Below are 20,585 nucleotides of genomic sequence, written 5' to 3'. Positions count from 1 at the left end.
ATCTATTTCTCACTTCTACTGTATAATCATACGGGATTTGATTTAGGTCATACCTGAATGGTTTAGTAGAGAAATAACTTAATGGATTTAGTGGAGAAATCCACTGAATGGATCAGTGGAGAAATAACTTAAGAAAGAAGGGATGGTGCCAAAGCAAAAACAACACCCGATTGTGGATGTGACTGGTAATAGAAGCAAGGGCCAATGCTGTAAGAGCAATATTGCATAGGAACCTGGAATGTTAGGTCCATGAATCAAGGCAAATTGGAAGTGGTCAAACAGAAGATGGCAAGGGTGAACGTTGAAATTCTAGGAATCAGCAAACTAAAATGGACTGGAATGGGTGAATTTAACTCAGATGACCATTATATCTACTACTGCGGACAGGAATCCCTTAGAAGAAATGGAGAAGCCATTATAGTCAACAAAAGAGTCTGAAATGCAGTATTTGGATGCAATCTCAAAAATGACAGAATGAGCTCTGTTCGTTTCCAAGGCAAACCATTCCATATCACAGTAATCCAAGTCTATGCCCCAACCAGTAACGCTGAAGAAGCTGAAGTTGAATGATTCTATGAAGACCTACAAAACCTTTTAGAACTAACACCCAAAAAAGATGTCCTTTTCATTACAGGGGACTGGAAAGCAAAAGTAGGAAGTCAGGAAACACCTGGAGTAACAGGCAAATTCAGCCCTGGAGTACAGAACGAAGCAGGGCAAAGGCTAACAGAGTTTTGCCAAGAGAACACACTGGTCATAGCAAACACCCTCTTCCAACAACACAAGAGAATACTCTACATATGGACATCACCAGATGGCCAACATCGAAATCAGATTGATTATATTCTTTTCAGCCAAAGATGGAGAAGCTCTATACAGTCAGCAAAAACAAGACCGGGAGCTGACTGTGGCTCAGATCATGAACTCCTTATTGCCAAATTCAGCCTTAAATTGAAGAAAGTGGGGGAAACCACTAAACCATTCAGGTATGACCAGATCAAATTTAGTCTCAAGGAGAGCCAAACACAGAAAATGTATTGAGGGCAACTACTTGATCACAAGACAAGAAACGGTCACTCTGAGACTATGTTAATTGTTCCCAAGGTAAATCCACTTATTCCTCATTCTCAGGAAATACTAGGTCTATTTCATAAAACTAAACAACATATTTCTTAATGTTAATATTAAATTTTAAATCCTTATTTCCTAATGTCTCAATGATCTTTCATTTCTGCAGCTTTTTCCTAACATCTTTTAGCCAATCCATCTTAATATAAATTTAATATTTAAATAGTAAGTCCAGGATTTCTCTGGTGGTACAGTGGTTAGGACTCCACCTGCCAATGCAGAGGACACAGGTTCCATCCCTGGTTTGGAAAGATTTCACATGCCACAGAGCAACCAAGCCCGTGCCCACAGCTACTGAGCCCATGTGCTGCCACTGCTAAAGCCTAGAGCCTATGCTCTGCGACAAGGAAAGCCACCTCAGTGAGATGCTTACCCAGTGTGACCAGAGAATGGCCCCTACTCTCTGCAACTAAAGAAAACCTGTGCAAAGCAACGAAGATCCAGTGCAACCAAAAATAAATAAAAAGTACATCTGTAAGATTGCTGATGTATAAAATGTCAACCATAATGGAAACAAAATAAGTAATGGGACTCTTAAGTATTATTCAAAAATTAATAAGGAGGGAATAGCATAAAATGGAACGTTTTCTGTTCTTTTAGAAATAATAAGCCTTCTCTGAAAACTACAGCGCTCTCTCTGATACCACAGTATCACAGCAGTTCAGAAGACCACTCTTCCTGGGCATATTACGAACATGAGTTTCTCCTGCTTTAGTCTGTTCAGGATTGTGGCAGTGACTTTCCATGGCACTGGGCAAATAGGAGTAATTTAAGAAGCACTCTACATCAAACAGAATATCTGGATAACTTACAGATTTCTCTCCTTCTTCTGGAAATAATCTCTAATATTCACAAAAAAAATAATGTCAATGAATACAAAGTGTTAGCCACTCAGTAATGTCCGACTCTTTGCAACCCCATGGACTATAGTCTGCCAGGCTCCTCTGGCCATGGGACTTTCCTGGCGAAAATACTGGAGTGGGTTGCCATTCCCTTCTCCAGACAATCTTCCAAACCCAGGGATCAAAGTCAGGTCTCTCGTATTGCAGGCAGATTCTTTACCATCTGAGCCACCAGGGAAGCCCACTTTTCATATGCCCTGCACCCTAAAAACTGTTCAAATACCTTAAAGGACCTCCTCATTGCCACAAACTACACTGATAAGACCAGCATGGAAATCATTTCCTTGATTTGTTTTTCCCAAGAAAATGCTTTTTAAACACTATGTAACACCACAAAGACAAGAAAACTAGCATGAAAAACTCTTAATTGTGCATTCCTGCTTGCATTTGTCTCTTAATAGAAGGTAGCCTGTTAGCAGAATTATGTTAGCTACTAAAATTAGCTAAATAATTCAAAGAAGATATAAATCAAAAAATCTGTTCTCAAATAAAGGAAAAGCAAGTCACCAAAAAAAAAAAAAAAAAACTATGGCAGTACCACATCTGATGAAAACAGAATAAAAACAATATCCAGAAATTCTTAAGAATGGTTAGGATGACATCATATCTTAGAATAATATTAGAGATTTATAACTAGTCAAATCTAATTGTGCATATTTCCTACGTTCAACAGTTAAAAGCTTATATTAACATTATAAGAATGTCGACATAGTGAAATATTGAATCCTTCCAGTAAAAACTGTTAAAACACAAGCCAGAAATGCAATGTATTATTTTTAAGATGGAAAACATTAACGTATTTCCAAGGAGAATTTTTAAATATAAAGGAATGCAAAAATATTAACGGTCTTTTAAAGGGCAGAGAAAATGTCCCTTCCAAGGCAGTAATATCATTTGTTAAATGTTACATTAAATGTAATAGCTAAAACAGGTATTTTACACGCATAGATATTCTGGTGGGAAGGGACGTTACATTACTTATGACTCTGAATGAAGTTTTATAGCCCAAAAGTAGACTGTTAAATATAGTTTTTTAAAATCCCAGCTCCAGGAGAATGGACACATGTATATGTCTGGCTGAGTCCTTTTGCTGTCCACCTGAAACTATCACAACATTATTAAACAGCTATATGCCAATATAAAATTAAAAAATTTCAAAATTAAAAAAAAAAACAATCAACTCCATCCATAAAGGAAAAGTGGGATCAGAATACATGATTATACATTTTCAATACCAAAGTTAAAAGGCAATTTAACACGTGCTTTAATATAAGAATTCAAAAAATATTCAATCTCACAAAACTGAAAGGCTAGATTTTTACACTAAATAAGTCCCATTAGAGTCATAGGACACAGAAAGGTATTTCCATTCCTTTCAATCTCAATTATCCAAGACAAAAGATACTTAAGGGAAAAATACATCTATCTTAAAAGAAGTGACATTATAAGAATCTAAAGAAGAAAAATCTGAACCTTTTAGGATCTGACCATGTTAAATGTAAATTGACAGGTATGCTCACTATCATACTGCTCCGAAGAACTTGGGTCACACAGATATTTCAAGTTTATGCTAAAGCATACTAAAAGTAGAGATGATTTTAAAGTAATTTTCCTGTTAAGCTTCTTACCAGTGAGACTGTGGTGATTTTTAAAAATAAAGCCATCAAGTGATTAAGTAACAGGGTATTTGGTATGACTCTATCTTGATGGAAGGCAAGTTCTCATATATGAACTCTTGTAAAATTTGTAAAATATCATAACAGTAAGAATAACTGATCCTAACTATGATTTTGAAATATTTGCTTAACTAAGCAATGTATGCTCCACATGGACTTCGCCAGTTAATACAGCACAGTGTATCAAGCTGAAGAGATGTAGATCATATTGGTTAGAAATGTATTATTAAGTGAAACCTCATTAGTTGAAGTGTATCATCCAATTTTTACTCTGGAGTTCCTGTGACATATGCGATTAAGTGTTACTAAAAATATCTCCTTAAAAATTTTCCTAATACAGTTTAAATATACAATGGAATACTTACACAGAAATAAGCAGATACATTAAGTTAAGCAGGCATATCTGGGGGTTTTCATTGTGCAAGCAAACAGTACCATCATGCACACCCCTCTGAAAATTTTTCCAATAATCAAACAATCCCCAATCTCTTGAAGCTACATGGCATTCATGAAGACTGTAATCTCAGAAATATCTTTGGGTTTCCTGCCTGTTAGACTAGTTTTGAGTTCACCATGACTGCCACCTCATGTCTGCTAAGGCAACTATGCTACATTTCAGTGAGTAATAAAATCATAAAATTTCAAAATCAACCACTGAAAAGAATATTAACATCCAAAAGAGATGAATGAATTAATCTTTCAAATCAACTATGGAATGATATTTTCAAAGAAAATGTAAGGAAAGTTTCTTTTACTTTTCTACATTTAAAAGTGTTCATATGTAGGCTTTATTACTACAGAGGTGAATTTGAAAACTACACAGCTCTAATTCAACCGATATTATGTTTTAGAATTATGTTCTAACACCAAAGTTAAATTCAGTTTTCGCCCCCATGAAAAGTTTTGCTTAGTGTAGAAACTGGTATTTCATCTACTATGCAGAATTTCTGAACACAGGTTTGGCAACCTGAAGAACAGGTACTTGCATATAACTGGTCCTTACTGTCATTCAACACAGCAGCTGCGTGCTGGCCTAGATTCTGCCTTCCTTTTTAAAAATATCATTTGAGAAACACAAACATAAAAAACAAGAAAGCGACCCCTCCTTCCCTGCAAAGAAGTCCAGGTTCTCTTTATGTAACTATGGAGTCATGTAAGCTGTTTCGTGTATCTGTACTGCTTTACTTGGGATTTTAACTTTGTGACATTAATGTTAGAGAAGTTTTATTATCACAGCTCTGGAAGAACAGACTAGACCTTGTTCCCCACTGCATACAAGCTGAACCCTCAGGGCTTAGTATCTAAGAATCAGCATTTATTTCTCCCACTTCCACCCATTCTCCAGCAGAACTCACGCCTCTGGCTGGGAAAGACTGCGGCAACATGAAGCTAGTTTCTATCCACTATTAACCTTTGCAGCTGCTCCATGAAGAATAAAACATCCTTCTTATCATCATCCATATTTTTTTCTAATATTTATTTTTATTTGGCTGCACTGGGTCTTAGTTGCATCATGCGGGATCTTGAGTTGTAGCCTGCAAACTGTTTTCAACATGTGGGATCTAGCTCCCTGACCAGGGATCGAAACTGGGCCCCTGCATTGGGAGCACAGAGTCTTAGCCACTGGACAACCAGGGAAGTCCCCATCATCCATATTTACTCTGCCCATCTGACAAGTGTCAGATAAGTTGTTTTACTTTTTTTTTCCAGAGAGTAGCTGACTTTAAATTAAGTTAAAAAAGTATTTTGTAGATATGCATAATGGAAGACCTTCATTTACAGAAAAAAAAAAAAAACTTTAAAAAGTACATATGTAAATTGTTCATTCACATCAAGTGAGTACATTTTATCAAGACGCTTGCTTTGCAGGAAGGCACAATATATCAAATAGCCAACCTAACTTCTGACAAAGAAAAAACAAACTTTAAGTAAAAGATTATAATAACAAGAGAGGGTTTTTCCCCAAATAAATCATTCTCATTTCAAAGGTTTTAAACTGGAATACCTGCCCTCAACAAGGAAATATTAAATAACTTCAATTACTGAGGGGTGGATTGAATGGTGGCAACAAAGATATGTTCACATTCTAATCCCTGAAACCTATAAATATCACCTTATATGACAAAAGATGTGATTAAATTAAGGACCTTGAGAGTAGCAACTTCTGGATTTTGAGGTGAGTCCTAAATGCAATCATACATATCACTGTAAGAGAGGCAGAGGGAGTTTTGAGAGACAAGCACATGGAGCATAGACGATATGAAAACATGGAGCAGAGAGATGCAACCACAAGGCAAGGAATGCCAACAGCCACCAGAAGCTGGAAGAGGCAAGGAAAGTTTCTACCTTAGCAGCTCTGGAGGGAGTATGATCCTCCCCACACCCTAATTTCAAACCTGTGACTTCCAGAATTCAGTAGTGAAAGAATAAATCTCTGCTGTTTTACCACCAAGGGTATAACAACAGCAGTCACAGGACACTAATACACTGAGAAAGTGTGTATTAAATGAGAAGTCCTTAAACAACACAAACTTAGTAAAAGGGTAACCCTAAACAAATCGCTGAGACCCAGGATACAATGATATGGTAAGTCTGATTTTTACAGCTGAAACTTTGAAGCTAATTACCCTACAAAATTTTACATGCAACACTAACATATCCTGGTTGATACAGGGGACTTGTAAGCAGAAGTTTTACCCAATCTCTAAACATTCAGCTATAATAATAAAGTGCAGTGAACAAGACACAGAAAAACAATTTTCCAAATCCAACTAAAACGTGACAGAAATTAAAAACAATTAAAATAGCTGCAAAATACACAACAATAAATGTGGCTTCTGAAACTATACATCACTAAATTTAAAGGATCCCACTATATGATCTCCTTGAATGAGTAGAACCCCCTAGACACTGACAAGAGGGAAGAGAATGACATCTGGGGAATTATAAATTATACAGGCCATAAAACCTGGAAGAGGTCATTTGGAAAAAAAAAAAAGAAAACAATAAATCTTTACTATCTGACAGCCACTTGGTCACTCTGAGACTTAAATAGCCTATCTTCAATATCATTACCTTTAAAACTGGGATGGTGTCTATCTCTCTCTCACAGGTTATTCTGAGGATGGAATGAGATTATACACAGTGATGGTCCCACAGTTTGGGTCACAGCTCGTCTCCACAAATCAGCTGACAGGGAGCTAACTACACTTGCTTTCTGAATAAAAAATTTGGGGGAACAGATACTAGATTTTAAAAAGTGGAAAACACTCTAAACGTGTTTGGAGCCTCTTCCACATTTTGTTGCTATACGGGCGTCTCAGCACTTACCACATCACTAGCGCTGGAGAACTCATTATTAACCAGACTTTCAAGAGCCATCCACCTAACCGGCCTGTTTTCATTGTCTCCCAAACAATGATAGTCCATGGGGAACAAGTCTCTAGAGAGGGCATTGTCTGTGATCTTAACTTGAAGTGTGTCATCAATGCTGAAAAGGAAAGACATGAACATCAAATACAATCAGCATGTTGAAAAAAATAAGGAACACAGTCACTCTTAAATACAACACAATCCCCACTGACTCCTCGAGAGAACCCCAAATCTAGGGAGCGCTAAACATCAAACCACAGTGACAAGTCATGGCACCTACACGCAGTTCCTAGCAGCCAGGTCTTTGTGGATGACTTCCCTTCTGGCCAGATAGCTCATTCCACAGGCAATCTGAATAGCCATGTGGACCAGGTCTTGTTGAGAAATTGCCTGAGGTAACAGAAAATGACAATGCTTGTGGTTAGCACAAAAACACTGATGGTAGTTGTTTATTTTATCCCACATCTTACTCTATCCCCAAATACTTTATACCTGCACATTGAGTTTTAAAAAGCTATTTCTTGACTAAGAGTATGTTTCCATAGCTTATACTTATATCCACCATAGTCCTTACTGTTGACCATTTAGTTTACTATTTCTCATCTGTTAGGCATATCACACCAACATCCAGAATATACAACAGTGGCTCAATAAACATCTGATCAATGAATGCTGAATTCTCAGGTAATATTTCTAATGTTTATAATTAAATAACTTGTTATTTTATAGGAGGTTATCCCCTAGGGACCATTTTCAAATGAATGCAAGTTTACAGCTAACTCTGATGTGCTCTCTGAAGCCAGTGTGCCCGTAAGGAATGAAATTTTCCTCCACATGATGCTGATGGACACAGCCTCCAACAACTTGTTGGAAATCCTGGTTATCAAATTATTCCCCACAATGTATACTTCTGGCTATCACCAGTTTTTTGGGGGGAGTACAACCTCTGTAAGGTCTATTTTCATTTCTAGAAGAAAGATCTAGTGCAAGTACCTTCAAAGAATTATCAGGAAAATGACTGAGATGGTGTTACAGAGGGTCTGAGGTGGTTATGAATAACACACATGGCTACAAAGGGAAAACCTTCAGCACCAGCCTCAAGACAGGAATCACAAACCATCTTCCTCTAAATCAACAGGTTAGCAACACCTTCTGGTTCAGTGTGAGTTTCTTTTTGCAGACTTCTAAACAGTTTGTATTCAAGAATGTTAACATCTACTTTCAAAGATATTATTTAGAAGCTACTGGCAAATAATTGGTATTTGGGCAAATTTTTCTCACCTGCGGATTATTGGCCTCTACTAATTTGCACTGCCGTAAAAACAATTTAAGATTCCCCCAATTCATGTAAGGCAATATCACCATGGGCTTTTCTCCTTCTTCTATACACACATTGGTAATAGGAAGAAGATTTCTATAAAATAATAAGAAATCAGGAGAAAACAAGTGAAATCTGAAACTTCAGGGGGCTATTTTTAATTAAAAGTAGTAAAATAAAGGTAACCTAAAAGAAAACAAGAAATTCTCAAACTTATTTGAAAACACATAACCATTTAAAATGTAAAATTATAAAGCTCTTTTAGAATAGACTTTAATGCTTCCCAAGTATCCACTTTCTTGATAGGGAAAAAACTCAAAAGCTGTTTCCTGTGGACTAGATTCTTCTAAAATACTACTCTAGCCACACTAAATCGTTACTCTAAAGGGTAATCAGAGAGACCAAAAGATGACTTGATGATGAGCATATGATAATAGCTTACTTGGTTCATTATCAACACTTTTAAAAAAAAGGGCCCCAATGCAGCCTACAGAAAAGAATATGATAATCAAGAGCCTGAAACTATCTCACAAAGCCAAAGAGTTCTTAGCAGTTCACATGAGATTTCTAAATCCTAAATTTACCATTTACTGTCTGGGTGACCATCTTTCTTGGCCTTAGTTTCCACACCTCTAACACAGGGACACCCCCAACCATAAAAAGTTACTGTGATATGCAAAAAGCCAAGCATGTAATTAAAAAAAAAAAAAAATTGTTCCTTTTAAAATCTCCAGGGCAGACATAAATACATACATCCTCTGCCTAGTGACATCTCTTCCACTGGTACTGGAAATAATTTTTCCCAAAGTTATATAACTTTTTACATAATTATTAATACCTCATTTCCCCCACTAAGCTGAAAATTCCTAGATGGCAAAAACTAAAGTGAACTTTTTAAAATACCCAATGCTTTGTATTCTGTGCCAAAGAAATAAGCATTTAATAAATATCTAAAAAATAACACCAAACAACAACCTTAAAAACACTTCTCCTTAACTTAGAAAATTGCCTCTAAGCATATTAATAAGGAAACATTATTTAACATAAAGCTATATGAACAAGGATAGTTAATGCAGGATTATTAGTAAAAAGTTGCAAACAACATGATTGTCCAAAAGTAAGAAAGTACAGCCAAATAATAGGCTAGTATACAAAACAAACAGTCACAAAGAGATGCTATGAGAATATGAGTAAAAGCTTACATTATAGGAAAACAAGATACAAAATTCACACATTTGCAGGATAATTACAAGTATAGTAGAAGAATAGTAAAACTCTACACAAAAATGTGCCAGAGTTGTTGTCTGAGTTATGGGACTTTAGATCATTCCTACCTTGCTTTTCTGTATTTGCTACGTTGTTTCAATTGAGTATATATTTATCAAAACCACAGTCACACAATTTTGGCCTAACAGTGCACAAGTGAAAGCTATGGGCCCCCCTTCTGCTGTGCAGGAGCTACTAAGATGGAAAGCACTGATCCTGTAGAGCCAGGAAAATGAGGACTAGATCAGTACATTTGTATGTGGTAACCTCTCTGTAAGGCTTCTTGCTTGTATTACAGCCTGGGAGTGGCAGCGATGATTAGTTCCACTTCACAGGGGAGGTAATCCATGCAGGAGTAAGTGATAAGGGTATCTGCCAAGAACAACAGCAAGCACATGAAGGAAAAAGCCAAGTCTTCAACTGATTCTAAAACCCTGTTTTCCCCTCGATCATTGGATATTCCCTACCAGGGGAGCAAGACAGAGCTGCTTTTCACACCAAGTCCCATACATCCTAAAATGACTGCAGCAGGAGGATTGGAGGGAGGTGATCAAAAGGTACAGACTTCTCATTATAAGTACGGAAGTGAAGTCGCTCAGTCATGTCCGACTCTTTGCGACCCCATGGACTGTAGCCCGCCAGGCTCCTCTGTCCATGGGATTCTCCAGGCAAGAATACTGGAGTGGGTTGCCATTTCCTTCTCCAGGGGATCTTCCCAACCCAGTGATTGAACCCAGGTCTCCTGCATTGCAGGCAGACACTCTACCCTCTGAGCCAACCTGATGACTACAGCTAACACTGCTGTAGAATGTACAGGAAAGTGGTTGAGAGTAAACCTAAGAGCTCTCATCACAAGGAGGAAACTTTTTTCCTTTATTCTTTCCCTTTTATTGTATCTATATAAGAAGACAATGTTAGCTGAATGTACTGCAGTAATCATTTCACAATATATATAAATCAAACCATCATGCTGTATGTTTGAAACTTAATACAGTGATATGTCAATTATTTCTCAATAAAAGTGGAAAAAATGATGAACAGGTGTGAACTCAGGTTTAAGTGAACCTACTATGACTTCAGAGGTATGTGAAAGAGCTGTCCAATCTATTAAACTTTCAAAATTATTTTTCTGCTCCTTTCTTAATGACTGAAATTCACTGAGCAGAGTTAAAGGACTCTGACTCAAGCACAGTAAGTTTGCTGGATGAGATCAAAGCATTTACCCTTAATTTAAAAGCCCTCCAGGAGAAATAACAAGCTGCACAAAAATGTTTCAAAGAACAGATGGCTGCTCTTCATTTTGCCCAGTTTATAAAGGGAAAGATGATAAAGAGGAAGGTCTGGGATCTATAAAAAGAGTAGATGGGAGCAGAAGCAGGTGTATAAAGGAAAGGTAGGTTCTGGGGGGAGTCGAGACAAGAACTAGTACAATTCTCCATCTTGCCGAGTGGGCCTACAGAGTGAGAGCCACGAGGCATTCAGCAAAGTGCCTACCATCAGGCACTCTTGGGCCTATGGACAGTCAAACCACAAGAAAAATAGTTCAAGTACTTTTTATGAAGCAGTCCTAATGGAATTTAAGTAAACTGATAGCTATCTTTTATTTATACAGCTATTTTAACTTACAATAAAAATTATTCTCAAAAATTCCACTGGAAAAAGGAATGAACAGAATTTCAAAATGCTCTAAAATATTTCAGTCCTTTACAACTCTTAATCATAGAAGGTAAAAAATAAAGTAAACATGAATTACATACCAAACCTAGTTTTTTTAAAAAGGGTACAATCAGAAACCAGGCGTCATTTGTGGCTGAGTATATTGAGTTTGCTTGATAAATTCTATAATCTGATTACTAAAGATCATTATCTGATTTTTAACCCTCATGCTTGGCAGCATTCCAAGTGTAAAATGGGCACTTAATAAAGGAGAACAAAACAATGAATAAACAAATGCATGAACATAGCCATGAGCAGTCCAGACAGCTCAGTTCAGTCGCTCAGTTGTGTCCGACTCTTTGCAACCCTATGGACTGCAGCACACCAAGATTCCCTGTCCATCAGCAACTCCTGGAGTGCTCAAACTTATGTTCATCAAGTCGGTGTTGCCATCCAACCATCTCATCCTCTGTCGTCCCCGTCTCCTCCTGCCTTCAATCTTTCCCAGCATCAGGGTCTTTTTCAATAAGTCAGTTCTTCACATCAGGTGGCCAAAATATTGGAGCTTCAGCCTCAGCATCCTTCCAATGAATACTCAGGACTGATTTCCTTTAGGATCAACTAGTTTGATCTTCTTACAGTCCAAGGGACTCTCAAGAGTCTTCTACAACAGCATAGTTCAAAAGCAACAGTTTTTCAGTGCTCAGCTTTCTTTACAGTCCAACTCTCATATCCATACATGACTGCTGGAAAAACCATAGCTTTGCTAGACAGACCTTTGTCAGCAAGGTAATGGCTCTGCTTTTTAATATGCTGTCTAGGTTGGTCACAGCTTCTCCCAAGGAGCAAGTCTTTTAATTTCATGGTTGCAGTCACCATCTGCAGTGATTCTGGAGCCCAAGAAAATAAAGTCTGTCACTGTTTCCATTGTTTCACCACCTATTTGCCATGGAGTGATGGGACCAGATGCTATGATCTTAGTTTTCTGAATGTTGAGTTTCAAGCCAGCTTTTTCACTCTTCTCTTTCATTTTCATCAAGAGGCTCTTCATTTCTTCTTCACTTTCTGCCATAAGGGTGCTGTCATCTGCATATCTGAGATTATAGATATTTCTCCCAGAAATCCTGATTCCAGCTTGTGCTTCATCCAGCCCAGTATTTCACATGATGTACTCTGAGTATAAGTTAAATAAGCAGGGTGACAATATACAGCCTTGACGTACTCCTTTTCCTATGTGGAACCAGTCCATTGTCTGGTTCTAACTGTTGCTTCTTGACCTGCATACAGATTTCTCAGGAGGTAGGTCAGGTGGTCTGGTATTCCCATCTCTTGAAGAATTTTCCCAAGTTTGTTGTGATCTACACAAAGGCTTTGGTGTAATCAATGAAGTAGATGTTTTTCTGTAACTCTCTTGCTTTTTTGATGATCCAATGGATCTTGGCAATTTGATCTCTGGTTCCTCTGTCTTTTCTAAATCCAGCCTGAACATCTGGAACTTCACAGTTCATGTACTGTTGATGACTGGCTTGGAGAATTTTGAGCATCACTTTGCTAGCGTGTGAGATGAGTGCAATTGTGCGGTAGTTTGAACATTATTTGGCATTGCCCTTCTTTGTGATTGGAATGAAAATTGACCTTTTCCAGTCCTGCGGCCACTGCTGAGTCTTCTCAGCATTCGACTTCACATTCCAAGATGTCTGGCTCTAGGTGAGTGATCACACCATCGTGGTTATCTGGGTCATGAAGATCTTTTTTATACAGTTCTTCTGTGTATTCTTGCCACCTCTTCTTAATATCTTCTGCTTCTGTTAGATCCATGACATTTCTGTCCTTTATGGTGCCCATCTTTGCATGAAATGTTCCCTTGGTATCTCTAATTTTCTTATAGTCTAGACATCAGGAGTCAAAAAGAAATGTATTGTAGACCCTAGTCCCCTTATAAATGAAATAAATTCCTACCATGAGTAGAAAGAACCATATACGTTCTACATATTAACAATGTATTTTGCTAATTTAAAACCTAGGAGTCCTGGTATCACTTTATGACTGGAAGGAACAATTAATCAGGATCAAACCATAACCTATCTTTAGAAGACTGCCCCTAATCACTGAACGTGCAGTAACAAATAACCCTAATTCACTAAGTCATCCCATTCCACCATCTAAGCGTATCTTGCTAAGTCGCTTCAGTCATGTCCGACTCTTGTGTGACCCCATAAACAGCAGCCCACCAGGCTCCTCCGTCCACAGGATTCTCCAGGCAAGAATACTGGAATGGGGTGCCATTTCCTTCTCCAAAGGGTATCTTGTGGCTACTAATTCATCCTAGTTGGATTCTGGAAAATCCAGCTTAAAGCTGCCTGAGAAAATGCTACAAATGCTTGCTGTGAACATTTGTCAGCCAGAGCACCTTTGGGCTACCATGGATATGAAACTGCTTCATGAGAAAATTCTGGCTTTGTCTATTTTTATCCCTGCCACCCACTTTTGTGCTGATGTGGTGCAGATCTTTCATCAGAGTAAGAATACTAGCTAAGCACCTAAGTATTAGGTTAATATTATACACTAGTATTTAACATTTTGGTTCTTCCCCCAAGGGTCAGCATGATAAATAAAGTACTCCCAACACTGTCAACAAGAACACTTCCCAGTTCATCATTACCCAGTTCTTATCTTGTTACTCAGAGGAAATAAAATGTAGCTTTTTTCAGAAAATATAATCTAAGGATTGAGTTATCTATCCATTCCTCTTCAAATGAGTTCTATTCTTGGATTAAATCAGTGAATCAGGCCAATGGAAGGTCATATTCTTAAAGGTACATGACTTTAATCCTTCAAAAGGACATTTTTAGCCCCTCATTACTGTGTGGTCAATTTTTTTCAAAAGTCTCTGGCTGCTTTATTTTCAATGTTCATTAACTTAATCAATGTCCCAAATATATGATAAACCTAATGAGACATCTGTCTCAGAGTATGAAGCCAGAAAATCTTTTCTCCGCCAGGAAACATGTACATTTCCTTCTCTTCTAATACTGAGATATAACAAATTGTAATACTTCCTTCAGCCTTGCTTGCCCAGAAGCTAAGAGTTGCTTTGTCTCCTTATTGTTGGCTTTTCCAGCATCACAATGCCAAAAAACTCAGTTTCGTTTTCATTACCATTTTTTTTATCTTACTATAGCTGCCTTTTTACATCCTCAAATTCTTTTGAATATGAACTGAAGTATAAATAAAATTCAAAAATAAAACTGCACATTTTTTTGCAGAACTCAAGTAACTGCTCAAAGTACACAGAAATTACAATGTATAATACCTTTTGCACATATTACTTTATTTTTTCGTAGAAGTCTATAAATATCTTCCAATAAGGATGGTCACCCTCCCATTTTTCAAACATAAGTGACCAAATTTCCAGTAGGCACACAAATTAAACTGACTGTACAATGCTTTACAACAACAACAAACACGTTGCCCAAACACTGATACCGCTACATAATGTGATACTACAATTATGCCCCTTTTGGCTCAGAAGTTAGAATATCTTGTTATAGCTCTGGAAAAGGACTGCTATCAAGCTTTTAAAAATTTTTCTTCATATAATAGAACTATATGTATCTTTAAAAAAATCATACTGAAAACTAATGATAAGAGACTGGTTAAATAAAATTTGATGTACCATTTAATGAACTGCAAGTAGTCTTTTAAAATATGGATACGAATCTAGTTACTTACATGAAAAGTTAAATACATTATTTTGCTATAACAAGAAGGATGCTAACCTTATTAAAGATAATAGTATTGTGATTTTGTAGGAAAATATTCTCAACATTTTGGAAAACTGCATGCTAGAAATGCATTAAAAGTGCTGAGATATCCAATTTAGTTTAAAATATTTCCACAATCACAAATACCTATCTATCTGTATCTATCTAAATAAATGAATGATACAGACATGCACAGCACAAACGGCAAAATGTAAATTATCAATGAATTTAAGCTGTGGGCTTATTGGTGTTTCTATTCTGGTCTTTGGTACTCTACATTGGAGGTCCCCAACCTGTGTGGCACCAGGGACTGGATTTGTGGAAGACAATTTATCCACAGATGTGGCGGGGGCGAGGGGATTCAGGTGGTAAACTAAGCAAAGGGGAGCGGGAGATGAAGCTTTGCTAGATCACCCGCCATTCACTTCCTATCGTGCAGCCCAGTTCCTAACAGGCCTGGGGACCCCTGCTCTAGATGTGCAAAATTTCCTAACAAATATTTTTTTAGCATATGTATATCATTATCCTACTTTTTAAAGGGAAATAAACACATAAATATTAGCCCTTTCCTGAAAGCTCAGCTATAATTGCCTAGATGTGAGCTTATACACTCTTCTTTACATTTTATTATGTTTTAAATTTTTTGCAATGAGCATGCATTTCATTTTTATATTCAAGAAAAAAATTAAGCTATTCCAAAAAGACTTTCAATTAAGAACACACTATAACATTTTTAAAAAACATAGCATACTATGTTACCAAGTGTAAACACTTAAATGCTGAGTGGTTTCTGCTCTTACCTGTGATGAAGACCTCGGAGCTTACAACTTTCGGTGAGCATCATTGTCACCTGAATTTCAGAAGCTTGATCTGTATATAAAGAAAAAAGTATTGTCATATATAGTATGATGATATTATACTTATGACACCAATATTTTCTGATATTAGTAAGGAACTATCTCAAAGAAGGCTGAGAGCCAAAGAATTGATGCTTTTGAATTATGGTGCTGAAGAGGACTCTTGAGAGTCTCTTGGGCTGGAGATCAAAACAGTCAATCCTAAAGGAAATTAACTCTGAATAATCACTGGAAGTACTGTTGCTGAAGCTGAAGCTCCAATACTTTGGCCACCTGATATGAAGAGCTGACTAACTGGAAAAGACCCTGATGCTGGGAAAGATTAAAGGCAAGAGAAGAAGGGGGCTAAAGAGGATGAGATGGTTGGATGGCATCACTGACCCAATGGACATGAGTTTCAGCAAACTCTGGGAGATAATGAAGGACAGGGAAGCCTGTCGTGCTGCATTTCATGGTGTTGCAGAGTGTCACACACAACAGAGCGACTGAACTGAACTGAATCTGTTTCATCGATCTTTAGTCTATATAACACTTTCTTGATTACTGTAGTTTTCTAGTATATCTGAAAATCAAGTATAAATTCTCCAAATATGTGCTCTTTCAAGATTATTCTGGCTTTTTATCTTTAACATTTCCACATTAATTTTAGCATCAGTTTTTCTATTTCTATGAGAAAAACCTGCTGGAATTTTGATCAAGATGAATTTGAGTCAACTCCAGGAGACAGTGTGGTACACAGAGGAGCCTGGTGCGCTATAGTCCACGGGGTCACAAAAAGTCAGACGTGACTTAGTGACTGAATAACAGACTATATGGTAAATTTTCATTAAAAGTTTCAGGTAAATCTAAACAGGTCTAGCCTAAAATTCTACTGTAGTACATAGAATCTCACTGACAAGGTCAATATTTACAAACGCCAGTAAGGATGAGTTTGACTACATAAAGTTGAAATGACAAAGTAGAGAAAGTAATAGGCTGGATAAATATCTGCAACACGTAAGGCATATAAAGGACCAACTCCCCCCACCCTACCCTGCCGCTTAGAGCTCATACAACAGGGAAAAAAATTTGAAAAAGAGGCAAAGGATATAAACAGTTTATTTTAAAAAGAAACATAAAGAACCAGCAAAATTAAAAAAGGGTTTTCTGCCTCATTCTTAAATAAAGAAATGCAAATTAAACTGTGAAAGTCGCTCAGCTGTGTCTGACTCTTTGTGATCCCACAGACTGTAGCCCGCCAGGCTCCTCTGTCCATGGAACTTTTCAAGGCAAGAATTCTCAAGGGAGTGGGTAGCCATTCCCTTCTCCAGGGGATCTGCCCAACCTAGGGATCAAACCTGGGTCTCCTGCATTGCAGGGGGATTCTTTACTTTGCTAAGTCACTTCAGTCGTGTCCGACTTTGTGCGACCCCATAGACAGCAGCCCACCAGGCTCCCCCGTCCTTGGGATTCTCCAGGCAAGAATACTAGAGTGGGTTGCCTTTACCGTCTGAGTCACCGGCAAATTAAACTACGAGATGCCATTTTCCTCTTAAGGTTGGAAGAGACAAAAAAGTCAGCTACCTGCCAGATTGGGCAACAGTGTAAACAGGCTCATGAACAGCATCTTGGGTAGGTAGAGGAAGCAACATCCAACAAAATTTTTAAATACATATACCACATACCATCATTAATCCCACTGCTAAAGTCTACTCACAAAAACTCATCTATACATAACTTAACAAGAATACTGTTCAACTGTAACAGCAAAAAACTCAAAACAACCAAAAACCAAAGTGCCCATCAACACAGACCTAGTTAAATTTTAGCATGCAAGAACATTATGCAGATATCTTAATTTAAAAAATCAGAGTTATATGCACTGACACAGGAGTATTGAAAAGATACATTAAATTTTAAAAGCAAGGTAAAAAAACTGTGTTTATGTGATCAGATATATTTCAAAATCAAATCTGTTTGGATGTCCATCAACAGAGGAATGGATAAAGAAGATATGGTACATATATACATGGGATATTACTCAGCCATAAACAAGTATCAAATCACACCATCTGCAGCAATAAAGGTGGACCTGAGACGGTCACACTGAGTGAATTAAGTCAGACAGGGCATATGCGGAGTCTAAAAAAAGCATACAAATAAACCTCTTTACAAAACAGAAATAGAGTCAAAGATGTAGAAAACAAACTTATGGTTACTAAGGGGGGAAAGAGGGATAAACCAGGAGACTGACTTACACATACTACTATATATAAAATAACCAACAAAAACTTACTGTATAGCACAGGGAACTCAAATCGGTACTGTGTAATGCCCTACATATATGGGAAAAGAATCTAAAACAGTGGACGTATGTGTATGTATAACTAATTCACTCTGCTACACAGCAGAAACTAACACAACACTGTGAGTCAACTATACTCCAATAAAAATTATTTTTTAAAATGGTTTTTGAAAATTAGATATATTTGGATGTTTTTCTTCTTACTGGTAAAGAGTCATAAGAAACTGTTTAGGGTGGCTACTTTTAGAGGTAGGAGAGCTGCATTTTGTACTTTCCTGTCCCATTTAAATTTTCTAACTTTACAAACATACAACTAGAGAAGAATGACCACAGGAGACGGTGGTGCCTTTTATTGTTTCCTTCTTACCTCTATGTAGCTAAACAAACAAAAAGGAGTACCACTACATTAGTAAAAAAGATATAATTTTCATATACTAGTCAAAATCAGTAGGATTATTCCATTTTATTTTTAGCTTCTGAACTCATGGTTTTCTCTCCAGGTAACAAACAGACTAAAATTGGCTTTTAATTCAATGTTTTTGAAATAAAACATGATAACGCAGTTTATTAATATCTTTAGTCTACACCTTCAAATGAATTAAATCAAAAACCATCAAATATTTGTACAAATCTATAAGGGTTCCATTATCTTAATAAAACAGAGGATATTCTTTCCTGTTTGAAAAGAACACTTCCATTAAGTGAATAGTATATTTTCATTCAGTTCAGTTCAGTCGAGTTCAGTTCAGTCGCTCAGTCGTGTCTGACTCTTTGCGACCCCATGAATCGCAGCACACCAGGCCTCCCTGTCCATTACCAACTCCCGGAGTTCACTCAGACTCATGTCCATTGAGTCGGTGATGCCATCCAGCCATCTCATCCTCGGTCGTCCCCTTCTCCACCTGCCCCCAATCCCTCCCAGCATCAGAGTCTTTTCTAATGAGTCAATTCTTCGCATGAGGTGGCCAAAGTACTGGAGTTTCAGCTTTAGCATCATTCCTTCCAAAGAAATCCCAGGGTTGATCTCCTTCAGAATGGACTAGTTGGATCTCCTTGCAGTCCAAGGGACTCTCAAGAGTCTTCTCCAATACCACAGTTCAAAAGCATCAATTCTTCGGTGCTCAGCCTTCTTCACAGTCCAACTCTCACATCCATACATGACTAATGGAAAAACCACAGCCTTGACTAGATGGACCTTAGTCGGGAAGGTAATGTCTCTGCTTTTGAATATGCTATCTAGGTTGGTCATAACTTTCCTTCCAAGGAGTAAGCGTCTTTTAATTTCATGGTGCAGTCACCAACTGCAGTGATTTTGGAGCCCAAGAAAATACAGTCTGACACTGTTTCCACTGTTTTTCCATCTATTTCCCATGGAGTGATGGGACCGGATGCCATGATCTTCATTTTCTGAATGTTGAGCTTTAAGCCAACTTTTTCACTCTCCTCTTTTACTTTCATCAAGAGGCTTTTTAGTTCCTCTTCACTTTCTGCCATAAGGGTGCTGTCATCTGCATATCTGAGGTTATTGATATTTCTCCCGGCAATCTTGATTCCGGCTTGTGCTTCTTCCAGTCCAGCGTTTCTCATGATGTACTCTGCATAGAAGTTAAATAAGCAGGGTGACAATATACAGCCTTGATGTACTCCTTTTCCTATTTGGAACCAGTCTGTTGTTCCATGTCCAGTTCTCACTATTGCTTCCTGACTTGCATATAGATTTCTCAAGAAGTAGGTCAGGTGGTCTGGTATTCCCATCTCTTAAAGAATTTTCCACAGTTGATTGTGATCCACACAGTCAAAGGCTTTGGCATAGTCAATAAAGCAGAAATAGATGTTTTTCTGGAACTCTCCTGCTTTTTCCATGATCCAGCAGATGTTGGCAATTTGATCTCTGGTTCCTCTGCCTTTTGTAAAACCAGCTTGAACATCAGGGAGTTCATGGTTCACGTATTGCTTAAGCCTGGCTTGGAGAATTTTGAGCATTACTTTACTAGCATGTGAGATGAGTGCAATTGTGTGGTAGTTTGAGCATTCTTTGGCATTACCTTTCTTTGGGATTGGAATGAAAACTGACCTTTTCCAGTCCTGTGGCCACTGCCAAGTTTTCCAAATTTGCTGGCATGTTGAGTGCAGCACTTTCACAGCATCATCTTTCAGGATTTGTAATAGCTCAACTGGAATTCCGTCACCTCCACTAGCTTTGTTCGTAGTGATGCTTTCTAAGGCCCACTTGACTTCACATTCCAGGATGTCTGGCTCTAGATGACTGATCACACCATTGTGATTATCTGGGTCGTGAAGATCCTTTTTGTACAGTTCTTCTGTGTATTCTTGCCATCTCTTCTTAATATCTTCTGCTTCT

At 37.7% G+C, this 20,585-nt stretch overlaps 1 protein-coding gene across 2 annotated transcripts in view; it reads right to left on the bottom strand.

The window, feature by feature from the left end:
- Positions 1-20,585, bottom strand: part of RYK (receptor like tyrosine kinase) — a 111,754-nt gene that overhangs the window by 25,690 nt on the left and 65,479 nt on the right. For both annotated transcript variants that reach the window (XM_069565361.1, XM_069565358.1), the window contains exons 10-13: positions 15,883-15,952; positions 8,360-8,492; positions 7,359-7,468; positions 7,037-7,196 (exon numbers count right to left, since the gene is read on the bottom strand). In XM_069565361.1, coding sequence (XP_069421462.1) covers positions 7,037-7,196; positions 7,359-7,468; positions 8,360-8,492; positions 15,883-15,952 — 473 coding nt within the window. The remainder of the gene's footprint in view (positions 1-7,036; positions 7,197-7,358; positions 7,469-8,359; positions 8,493-15,882; positions 15,953-20,585) is intronic.

Source organism: Ovis canadensis, chromosome 1 (assembly GCF_042477335.2).
Source record: "Ovis canadensis isolate MfBH-ARS-UI-01 breed Bighorn chromosome 1, ARS-UI_OviCan_v2, whole genome shotgun sequence".
Taxonomy (NCBI): Eukaryota; Metazoa; Chordata; class Mammalia; order Artiodactyla; family Bovidae; genus Ovis; species Ovis canadensis.
This window is presented reverse-complemented; position numbering and strand designations above follow the sequence as displayed.